The 12348-nt window shown below is 45.6% G+C and overlaps 1 protein-coding gene across 1 annotated transcript; it reads left to right on the top strand.

The window, feature by feature from the left end:
• Positions 1-714: 714 nt before the first annotated feature.
• Positions 715-11023, top strand: SCD5 (stearoyl-CoA desaturase 5; the record flags this gene model as incomplete). Its single annotated transcript, XM_010291660.1, has 4 exons — positions 715-845; positions 6375-6580; positions 10039-10271; positions 10833-11023. Coding segments are annotated over 4 exons (761 nt in total), but the record flags the coding sequence as incomplete, so codon positions are not given.
• Between the last annotated feature and the right edge of the window lie 1325 nt (positions 11024-12348).

The raw sequence follows: 12348 nt of genomic DNA, 5'->3' as shown, positions 1-12348 counted from the left end.
GGGTGGTATGCTGCAGGACGCATGTGCTTGGGCTGTGTGTCTAGCCTGGAGCCAGTGTGCTGAGTGAGGAACAGACCTGTTCCCATACTGTGTTGGCCATCTGAAAAAATGCTCAAAGTAAGTTTACTTGGCCAGTTTTATAGTTAAGGGAAGGAAAAGCAGTTCCTGAAGCTGAGGGAAATGGTGAATGCTCCAGTTCCTGGTGCATTTTTATTACCAAGTCATGAGCTCCCAATGATAAGAGAAGTCTTTATTGTGGAAACTCTGACGCAGGTCATATCTTTAGGGGCGGGACATGATGCTCTTAAACTAGCTGGCAGATCAGACTCGAGCAAAGACCTGTCTGGAGGAGGCTGGCAGTGTCCTATTAGAAGAGTTGTTGCTACTCTTCTGTCATGAGTGATGAACTTCCACTCCACTGTACTTGGTCAAAGCATACTATGTGAATGTGTCACAGCATGGTGCTTCAGTGCTGCCAAACTCTCCTGAACAGCACACTGGTTAAATGAGGACAGGCGGGAAGTGAAAAGACATGAAAAGACATGGCTGTGGGGCAGCAGAGATGGGCTGAGAACCTCACCTGCTGTCTGCCTAGCCTGAGTGACCCTGCAAGCATCGGCAGGCAGGGGCAAGGATCATCTTTACATCAAAGGAAGCAAAAATAATGGCAGTTGGCCCCTGGCACATCCTGTGTTTTGTTTTTGTGTCTTTCAGCATATTTCTGTTTCCTGATGACAGCCCTGGGCGTGACGGCTGGTGCGCATCGCCTGTGGAGCCACCGTTCCTACAAAGCCAAGCTGCCTTTGCGGATCTTTCTGGCTGCAGCTAACTCCATGGCTTTCCAGGTGGGGTTGTGGTTGCCCATCCAAATTCTTGGCCTCCAGTCAGCTATCTCTCCTGTGCAGGGATTCCCTCAGCTTAGAGACAGGGAAAAAAAAAAAATACTGGCAGAAAGACGTTTGCTGATTACACATTCTGCTGGCTCAGGGGATGCAGCGCCTCTCTCACCACCCATGTAACAGTATGCATTAGACAGTCCAGGAGTGATACTTACTTAATTACTAAGTTGAACATGCCCAGATCAGGGGCTCAGCACCCCAGCAGCCTATCTGTGGCATAGGTCAGGCCTCACACTTCACAGGACAACGTGGAAATTTTTGTAAGGGCCAACTTGATGCAAATATGTCTGCGTAATCAAGTCTCTTTGTCCGTCCAGGCAGTTGGAGATTTTGATGTGCCCAGAAAGGAGAGCAGGCATCCTTTCACAATCTTAATTCACCTATGATTTATGCAGCATTTTTCACCAGTAAAATTCAAATATATTTGCAAAGAAGCATGTTACTAGCTCTGTACTTATACTGATAGGCCTCAAAATTGTTTGTATAACACCCAGCTAGGAGTTAGCCCAGAACCAGGATCTTCTTGGTGTGTAGTTACTCCTTTAGCTGTTTAAAATAGAGATACAAACCTGTACTAACATTAAACTTACTGAGCTTGGCTGCCGTAAACCCTTCTGGCATTAAGTACTACATGTGTGTTGTGCCTTGAGTTTTCAACTTTTTCCCTTCAGTCTGTTTGGTTGCCTTCTCGTTCACGTACCTTGACAGAGGACGAAAAGAGTCCCTTTACCCACTTCTGTACTGTTCATTTATCATCTTTGATTTATCTTTTTTTTTTTTTAAGGTGGAAAGAATTAATCTTGTTAATCCCTCTAGACATTACACAGAACACAGTGCTTTTGCTTGAATATGGGAATGTGTCCATTTTGACTATAGCCTTCCTTTATGCTGAGCCATATTCCAGCTGCTTTGTGCTGCTTGGTTCCTTGCAGAGCTTTTACAAGCCCTTTGCTCAGCGTTTTAAACAACTGTTTTGAGAACCCTCTGTTACTGTCCTCCTGTTTTACAGCCGATCTTATCTTTCATAGGTAATTTAAATGAATGTGTCGAGCTGGTTGCAATGAGACTGTACATTGGCTTTTCATTACATTCTGTTCCCCTGTTGCTATGGGTTTTGCTCTCAGCTGCATTGGCCTCATCACTGCTTTTGGCTGAGGACATGGTGTGATTCTGAGGCAGGGAAGTACTTCAAAGTAGCTTCAAGCCACCTTTGTGCCCTTCTTATTGGAAAAAAAATGAAAGACCAAATCACCTGCTCTTAAATCTTAAGTAGTCTGAAGCCCACTCCTAATTACTGTGGCATCCATTGGCTGCTAAAGGCTGTTTTTTCACCACCATGAGCGGACACTGAATGAGTTTTCAGGTCCATCTCCCTCATGTTGGCTTTGGGAAGACGAGGTAGCATTGGAGATACCTACAACATCCTTGGATGCTGAATATTGAGGAAATACACAGACTTCTTGAAGGGCAAGGGAAACTGCTGAAGAGTTTTATCTTGATGCTGCATGGGCTGTGACATGCTGTACTTCCTTTGAAACACCATCAGATACAGCCATTTTTGCCCTGTTGCCTAGTGCATTTTTTTATGGTTGGAGCATGTTTGTTCTCTCCATCTAGAGTGAAGCTCTCACAAAATTGAAATTAACAGTGCCTCTTGCGGTCACATCAGTTGCAGAAATAGGTCATACCTGGCTTAAGTCTACTTGATCTCCTAGTGTTTAACGTTCAGCATCTCAGTTGGGACGTGCTGCTGTCTCCTTTGCTAACTGCATTGCACCGTCGCTCTTGGCCATCTCTGTGAAACGTGTTGTTCAGCTGGGGTTGTGCTGTGAGCATTTGCACACAGCAACAGTGGTTGTATGGAGATTTGCGTCAGCACACTGAGCTTGTGTCCTGGTTTCAGCTGGGATAGAGTTAATTTTCTTCCTAGTAGCTGATACAGTGCTGTGTTTTGGATTTAGTATGAGAATAGTGTTGATAACACACTGATGTTTTATTGTTGCTAAGTAGAGTTTATATTAAGTCAAGGACTTTTCAGCTTCCTGTGCTATGCCACTGCGGAGGTGGAAAGTGGGAAAGGGAAAGGAAACTGGGAGGGAGCACAGCCAGGACAGCTGACCCAAACTGGCCAAAGGGGTATTCCGTACCATATAACATCATGCTCAGTATATAAACTGGGGGGCGTTGAGAGGTGGTGACCACAGCTTGGGAACTGGCTGGGCATTGGCCAGTGGGTGGTGAGCAATTGTATTGTGCCCCGCTTATTTTGTACATTCTATTATTATTATTTTCTCTTCCCTTGCTGTCCTGTTAAATTGTCTTTATCTCAACCCACAATTTGGTTGGGGTTTTTTTTTTACCATTTTTTGGTTGGTTTTTTTTTCCAATTCTCCTCCCCATCCCACCAGGGTGGGGAGAAGAGTGAGTGAGCGGCTGCATGGTACTTAGTTGCCAGCTGCAGTTAAACCACAACAGGTTGTTACGTAGCCCAGTTCGTTGTCATGTTTTGGTCTGCAGTTTATTTATGGACCTGCTCATGAAACCTCATGTCTGCATCACTGTCACAACATGATGCTGTCACTCCCTGCTTTGGAAGTGATTTCACTCCTGTGTTTGCCTGAAACTTCATCAAAAGTGATGTGTTCCTGAAAAATGGTAGCTATTAATATGCTCAGAGCATATTTACGCGTGCTATGCTCCAGTTCTTGGTGTATTTATTGCCAACAGTTCTGGCTGCTGGCCTTTATTTCCTCTTAGCATTTTGTGGTTTTTAATTGGATGCAATTCAGTTGTTTCACAGCTTCCTAACCCTTTCATGTGGGGAATAATTTTTCTTACCAGCCCTGTAGGTTTTTGCTATGGTATGAAAAGCCAAGTTAATTTACCACAGTATTATTGCTTTGCCCTGGTTACCTGATTATCTGCTGTCCCACAGATAATTTTATCGAGTGCTGTTGTGACAAACTGATCAATAGTCTCACTTGAAAAATTATTTCTGGTTAAGGAAGAGGACCTTTTCTAGGTGTGTTTCTTGCATAACTCTGTCATTTTTGAATGACTTAATCTTGGCATTTTCTAGTCTTCTGGATATTCCCGCTGAAGCCACTGGAAGCAGTGTAGATGCTTTCATTCCCTTGGATTTCTCTGCAGAAAAAAAATAAGATGGCAGCAAGGTGAATATCTCCCCTTGCTCTCACTGAGGAGTTTGATGACTTCCTTTGCTTCACTCAGTTTACTTTGTTCTCTTGTGCAGTGGGATAGTTAAGGTGCGACATACTGGAGCATTGGTAAGGGGCTGATCTTCACTGCCTCCTCTCAATGGCTTGGATGAGTCAGGGCTGCAGAAAACTGTTCCCATCATCCCCAGCCCACTCCCAGTGTCCCTGCGGCCATAGCTGACAACAGTACAGGGCTGAGCACAAGCGAGTGCAGTGGAGCTGAGATCTTTCTGGGGCTTTTCTTCACCTGTCCCTTGTGGGATCTTGCAGACAGAGTTCATCTTTGCAAGGCTGAAATTGGACACACAGGCATTTGAGCTGTATTCTTTAGCTGCTCTTTGCAGTTGTTCCTGGAGTCCCCTCAGCAGCACAGGCAGCCTCACTGCTTTCTCTCAAATATTGGCAGCTAAGAGACATGATTTCTGCAATGCTTTCAACATTAGGGCTTTTGTGTCACAAAATATAGATACACACAGTTGTCATTAGCCTGGGCTTACTATGTCCTGCAAGTATATTGAGCGCCATGATGGCTGCCGCACTGCGGTTACTTCACAGACACCACAAATGGTTTGCTCAGTTCTGCTGGCAGCAAAGCTGCTGTGGTTGGTGGTTGTGGGTGCTATTGCTGTCCCTAAAAGTAACCAATGCCCTTCCTTCCTTTGGCTATTACTGCCTATGTACCTCCCTGGCTGTGCAAAGGTGGAAATAGTAGAGGAAAGCAGACTCTTATAAGCATTCTCTGATTAAGGTTCACTCTTGTGGATCTGGGCATTAACTAACATTTCCTTGTTTTGGTGCTGGTGTAGGGCAATTCAATTCACAGATAAGTCTGTGGCCTGAGTTTTGCAAATGTTACACATGCTTACAATACCCTGCACTAGTAGCTCGGCACCACTGCACAAACTACCAGTTTAGACAAATAGCCATTGCATACTGCAGAGCAAACTGGGAGGCTGAAATACCTTCAGCTGAGTAAACTCAGAAGGTCTCACTTTACGGATCCAAGTCTGAAATTGGGGTCCATCCCTTCCTCCCTGCAATCCACATAATCCCATTCAGAGCCATAAGGCATTTCAGTGACCCTTATCGGCTGACAGCTTAAGCAGAGACAAGACTGAACTTGCTTTGTATCTGATCCAATGCTGAGCTCATGTTATGGGTCTGAAACTTTTATTCCACCCTGGCTGCAAATGCAAGACTTGATTTCCCATAAAATAGGCATCTTTCCTTTGATATCTTAGTAGTAGAATCATAGACTGGTTTGGGTTGGAAAGGACCTTAAAGATCATCTAGTTCCAACCCCCTTGCCATGGGAAGGGACACCTTCCACTAGATTAGGTTGTTCAAAGCCTCATCCGACCTGGCCTTAAACGCTTCCAGGGAGGGGGCATCCACAACTTCTCTGGGCAGCCTGTTCCAGTATCTTGCCACCCTCACAGTAAGAAATTTCTTCCTAATACCTAATGTAAATTACCCGCTTTCAGTTTAAAACCACTATGCCTCATCCCATCACTACATTACCTGATAAAGAGTCTCTCCCCATTTTTCCTGTAGTACTGGAAGGCTGTGCTCTTGTACACATCCCTGCAGGCAAAGCAGTAATTTAAATGGAGGTGCTGGTTTTACTGTGGTAGACGCATCCCTCCAAAAGGCTGAGCAAGTTCAGCTCCTGTTCAGGTCAGGAAAAGGCACATGTAGTGTTCCACAAGCTCTGTCCCATTTTCAGAGTTGTGTTTGTGCCTGGAGGGTATCAGTGGTAACCAGCCACAACTAGCCTAGAAAAAAGATGCCAGAACTGAGTGTCTCTGCACAGTAGTGCCCTGAAAATAAATATGCAAGCTTCCCTCATGGCAGGGTCATAAAATAATAGTGTAAACATGTATGTACCTGGTCCCTCCAGCGCAGTGTCCATCCTCACACAGTGAACACCCAGGGAGGACACAGGACCAGGGCAGGCTGATGATGGTAACTCCCAAGAGGCTGTTGGTTTACAGCCATCTCCAGGCCTAGGACATGTCCAATCTGTCACCGGTTCCCAGAGCATGTCCCATTTTGTGTGGGCCCTGACAGGAGCAGTGTGATAGACTGGCTGTCTGCAAAGCTGGGGTCCCTCAGGCTGTCTTTAGTTGATAACTTCTTTTTGATGAGCATCAGAGAGGGGCTCGTTGCTGTTACTGTGTGGGGAAGGAGCTGGAAGTGGTACTGCTGGAGCAGCACCCGGCCTCTCTCCTCTCACCCTGCCCTACTTTCTGTGCAGAACGACATTTATGAGTGGAGCAGAGACCACCGTGTGCACCACAAGTACTCGGAGACGGATGCAGACCCACACAATGCCCGCCGTGGCTTCTTCTTCTCCCATATCGGCTGGCTGTTCGTGCGCAAGCACCGAGATGTCATAGAGAAGGGGAGGAAACTGGATTTCACTGACCTGCTGGATGACCCTGTTGTCAGGTTCCAAAGAAAGTAAGTAGGAGTGCTGGGCCCTTGTGCAAGGTGGGGTGGAGAGGTCCCTCCACCTGGTTGTCTAGTTGTGGCTCATTCCTGATTTTTATCTTTACCTTTTCTTCCCCACGATATCCCTGCCACCTTGATTGCAGGCATTAGGACTGCTGTCCCTCTTGCCCCCACCGTTGCCATGTAGCTGCTGTTTGCTGACTGGCCCTGCAGGCTCTGCTGCACAAGTGAGCCCTGTCCTTGTCCCTTTCCATTTCCAAAAAACCAGGGCTGGCTGTGAAAATAGTCACAACAGAAGTTGCTGGGATTTTGATCTTCTCATCGTTGGAGCAAGTGCTGTTAGCTGCCTTCATGCAGAAGTGCACATCTCATTCTGCAAACTCACCTTTGGTACCTGTGGACCAGTGCAGACTAAGCACTTCCTCTCCCATGATTGTCATTCTTTACAGGATTAATTATCTCCCTTGAGAATTAGCACAGACCTAGTTCAGTTTGCTCCACAGTCTGCAAGAGGTGGGAATTGAGCAACATGCTTTGTCCTCTGTGTGAGTGCCAGTATTTTAGGCACAAGAGGACTGTCTCTGCCTGCAAGCGTTTGGTCGAGGTACTTTGGCAAACCACATAAACTCATTTCTGAGTGTTTTGTGGGTGAGGGGAGCAGTCAGCTGAGCCCAGAAATGAGTTCCTTTTTTGCGTTAGAGAAATCTGTGCACTAGCAGAGTTACCCCTGCATCAGAAGAGCTCCAGGAATGAGGAATTCACTGCCCTCCACATATTGTTGCTTTTACTGGTTCCTCAGTCAGCAGTGCCTGTTTGCAAAGGCTCCCTTGCTGTTTGCTGCAGCTCCTCTTGGCTGTGTTATTACTTTTTCCAAGACAACAGCATCCCACAAGAAGCAGGCTTTACTGCTTTGGCTATGCTGCAAATGTATAGTGAAGTGTTTTCTGCAGGGGAGTTGTTTTAGCAAATATCTGTGCTCTGGATTTGAATTTAGGACTTTGGAGTTTACCTTGCCTCATCTGGGATAAAAAAATTCAGGTTTCTACTTTCTATTAAGGTTCATGTGTTGTTTTTTTGACAGCATAGAAAACCTGGCAGGTCAGATCAGTAAGAATAAACCCTTCTTTGTCATGTTTCATTTTAAGGCCAGATTGTTAGCTTTGCTGAATTTAGTGGTGCTGATGAGCTGTGGATGACATACCACTCAATCAGTTTAAAACCACATCACTTCAGCTGAAATCACAGTACTGTGCCAGGCATGGATGACTGTTAATAACAGAGCAATAATCCTGCATGTAATGTGAAAGAGAGGCTCACAGGTGAAGTGTCTTCATGACAAATTTTTCATTTGGTGAAAACAGTGCTCTTCAAGCATTGGTTCCCCTGAACTCCAGGTAAGGAGGTTTCTCATTACAGGGTCGCTATTTCAAGTCAAAGAGAGACAGAGAAAACGTAGTTCATGCTCGTTCAGATGTGAGATCTCACGTCTTCACCAAAGACTTCAGTCTGGGCTTCTTGCATCTCACAGAATGGTTTTAATTGGTGCCTGATAAGCTGTTTTCATATTTCATTTTCTTTTCCTGGCGTGGGAGAGGCTTTGAACTTTGAAGGAGTTTTCTGGACTGGAAAATACTTTTCTTCTCCAGCTCTGCTTAAATCCTGGCCTTGAATTGATAAGGTTCACAAACTTTATCTACAGCATGGTTCAGAAGTCAGTCAGATGAGTGGGAAATTATCTGTTATCTTTGGTGGAGCTAAGAATGGGGACTGTTTCCCTTGGCGAGCCTTAGCTTGGGTAAGCAAAGATAGACTTCTGTGGGAGAACTGAGGAGATACTGTCTTTCCACCTTAGTTGGTGTTACTGGAAAGCTGCAGATCTTCTGGAGCCCAGCATGTGAGGCACAACCTCCAAACAACAACAAAAAATGTCAAACAAAGTACTTGCAGGGCAAGAGATTAATTTATTTCATACACAAGATGACCAAAACTAGCTAGTGTGTTATAGATGAGAACTATGTTCATGGAAACTTTCTTTCTTCTAAAAATACTATATTAACTATATACTAAATATTAACATTTTTCCAATCCTCTGTGGGTTTTAATTGAAAATTTTTTTGGTTTTTTGTCAAACCAAATTGACAGTTCTTCCTATCGGAAAAAATTTGAGCAAATGGAAGGTTTTAATAACTGTTTAATAAATCCAAACTCTGTCCTTCCTCATACCTTCCAGAAACAGGGGTCTATTTTAAACCTGTCATATGGGCACAAATAAGATGGGTCTTACTTTCCATTTCTTTTCTTTCTGCACCCTTCAAAATCCTGTCACCTCAGCCTACCGCTCCAATTTCATGTGGCAGCTTGCTTTGATGATGATGATATCCCAGGATCACTGTGGGCTGTAGTAAATCTAGGCTCCAGGGAAGTGGAAGGGCTCAACGAAGATGATGGGGCCTTGTTTCCTCTTGAGCTGGGGACACACTGTAGGTGGCTCCCGAGCTGAACTCTCTTGCTACTCTCTCCTGAGTGCTGTTAGCCTGTTCTCCATTTAGAGTCATTTATTTCCTATCTTGCTTTTGGCTTTACCATCCCACTTCTTGCTGAGCTGCTCCCTTTCTCCACGTGCGTTGGATAAATTCCCCCAGCATGACTTTTCTCTGTTTCTCCCGCTATGGTCTCTGCTCTTCACCTCTGTGCTCCCTTCATCCTATGCTCTCTTCCCTGTCTTGCCTGGGCACATGGCTTTAGCTGTACTATAAAGCTTTCCTGTTTGTTCTCAGACTGTTTAGCGTCGTCCCTCCCCATTTTACACTGCACACTGGTTTTGTCCAATATATGGAATGGGTGGCAGGGCTTGTGCCAGCCAGTGAGCTGGGAGAGCAGCAGTAATCCTGGCACCCAGGCCAAGGTGCATCTTTCTCCTCACTCTTGTTGGGGTGCCTGTGGGTCTCACTAGCTGATTTGGGTCTGCTGCCACTGTTGGAGCTCACGCAGCAGTGGTATAGAAAGTTGCTGCTCCTCCCCTGTGCTGCAGGTTTCCTTCTGATCTGAGCACAAGGGGAAGTCTTTGCAAGTTCTTGGCAGTGAACATGTTTCCAACACAGCTCCACCAATGCCTCGCCATGTCCTGGGCTTTTCCAGTCCCCAAGCTGGACCCTAGCTAGCTCTGCACTTCCCCAGGTTTAAAGGTGCTCAACTTAGCAGGTTTGCTTTGGGACTGGGTCTCAGCTGTTCAGCTCCAGTGTTACCTGCTGCTTCGGGGTTTTGGGTTGTCTTGGCATTTTGAATTGCACTTGGAAAAATTATGTCATGATTGTGGATGTCTGAAACATTACCTGCTGCCCCAGTTACAGGGCCGGCCCAGGTTATGCCAGGGATTTCTGACAGAGCCGTGTCTCCAGCAATGCAACCCCACTTCACCACAGCTGTCATTCCCATCACAGTAATGGTGTCTTTTTCTTTCCTTACAGGTATTACAAGAGTTCTGTTGTGCTGATGTGCTTTGTGATCCCTACCTTTGTGCCATGGTACCTCTGGGGTGAGAGTCTGTGGAATGCCTACTTCCTTGCCTCCATCCTCCGGTACACCATCTCCCTCAATGTCACCTGGCTGGTCAACAGCGCTGCTCACATGTACGGCAACCGCCCTTACGACAAGTACATCAACCCCAGGCAGAACACCTTTGTCACTCTGGGAGCCATTGGTAAGTGCTGTAGCCCTGGGTAGAGCTTTGCAAACTCAGAGCGACATCCCATCCTGTTTCACCGTGGTCGGGGCTTTGGGCACCTGCAGCTGGACACCACTTGGAGCCAGGGCTTGGAGGAGGCTGGAGCTTGTGCATCCTAGAGGAAGGCTCCCTTGTTCTACTGATGGTGCCCACATGGAAGTAATGCCATGTAGTCTCTGGCCAGAGACGTGTTCACAATAGCAATCCTCTTTTCTCAGCAGTTGGCTGGTGCAGCAGAAGTAAGTGACTCTGCTTCTTACTCAGTTGTGCATCTCCCCTCTTGAAACACTTAACAGTTTTCTTCCCTGAGTATAAGGGGTGGGACATGCCTCTTCCTACTGGGGAGAAGAGCGCAAAGCACTGAAATGGAGTCCATTGTGGGTCTGCCCCAGAGGTCTCCCATAGCCAGGGGTGGAGCATAACCTGTGCTGTATTCCGGACTTGGGAAACGGGTGTTGGGATGTCCTGCCCGAGCACGTTCCTAAGTTCATAAACATGCCAGGCATGTGGTCTTCAAGCTCCCTCTCTGTTTTTCAGGTGAGGGTTTCCACAACTACCACCACACCTTCCCATTTGACTACTCAGCCAGTGAGCTGGGCCTGAAGTTCAACCCCACCACCTGGTTCATTGACTTCATGTTTTGGTTGGGGTTGGTCACTGACCGCAAGCAGGCTCCGAAGGAGATGATCCAGGCTCGCAAGGAAAGGACTGGAGATGGCAGTGCTTGAAAAGTAACACTTCTCTGTGCCAGGACTGTTGTACACGTGGGTGGGTGTGCGCGCACCCCTGTGTCTGTGGTGGATTTATTTTCCTCTGAGTAAAATCAGTTTTTTCAGATCAGTTGGGCCAAATTAATTCCTCAGGAACAGATTTGACCCCGTTTTTTTTTTCTTTATTAGCTGTGTTATGTTCAAACTTCAGACTATTAAGTGTAAAATGTTACGTATTATTTAATATTACAGTTAAACAGGAGAGAGATTTGATTTTAGTCACTGTAGCTCATGTCTGAAATACATTGTAGTTTGCTTGTTCATGGTAAACTTTGGCAGGTTGGAGGAACTAACTATCCTTTCCAAGTGCAGTTAGAGTTTTGTTTCTACTGTTAATGAAGTATGCTTTTGAGACACATCTCTTCAAGGGGATGGGGCAGGGCCCAATGTGCTGTTTCAACTACAGAGTAATGGAAAGGACAGTGACAGCACCAATGAAAAATGGGATGTCCAAGAGGAAAAATCAGCCTAAATTTAGTTAGATGTTAGTTTGAAAACCTGCTTGCTTCTTTTTGTTAGCCCTTTCAGCCAGCCCGGTGCGCTGCTGTCTTTGCTAAATATGAAAACCATCTATTGCTGAGCAGGCTTTTGTGTTGAAGATTAGTCTCTATACAGGCCAAAATACCAACAAATGCTATGTTGAGATGATTCCTTTGTTGTTGCATATAGGTTGTAATTTGTAAAGGTATAGAGCTCAACCATGTCTTAAGCCAAATAAAGCTTTGGTTTCAATGTTTGGAGACCTAAGTTATATTCTAATCGGTCATGGCCATCGATGCATGCATATTTTAGCTCCTTTTGTACAAGAGGCCTCTTAATTTCTTTTTCTGCCTTTGACTAGCAGGTCTTAGAAAACTGACCTTTATCTAAGTCACAGTCTCTACTTACTAATATTTCAGCTGCATGCAACATCCATTGGTTTCTGAGCAAAATATAAAGACAGTTATGTAGCTTCTGAATTTTAACAGTTGCCTTGTTTAAATAAAAAAAAAAGGGGGGGGGGGGGCGGAAATAATTTTAAAAAAGGCATGTGGAATTAATGGGACATACAGCCCTTTGTGTTAGATGTTAGCCAGTGCAGGAGAGAGGCTTTGTACTGTCAGCACTGGAGCACTTTTGAAGATAGAGGGCATGATTTTAATTTATAAAGAAGGTTACCACCTTGCCCCTCAGAGAGGGAGTGCCTGTTTCCCAGCTGTGTGGCCCATGCCCTGGGCAAGGCGGGGATCTGAAGATAACTGAGACTCAGGCCCAGATATTTTCAGGAAAGATGTACAACTGGA

Source organism: Phaethon lepturus, unplaced genomic scaffold (genome assembly GCF_000687285.1).
Source record: "Phaethon lepturus isolate BGI_N335 unplaced genomic scaffold, ASM68728v1 scaffold9580, whole genome shotgun sequence".
Taxonomy (NCBI): Eukaryota; Metazoa; Chordata; class Aves; order Phaethontiformes; family Phaethontidae; genus Phaethon; species Phaethon lepturus.
This window is presented reverse-complemented; position numbering and strand designations above follow the sequence as displayed.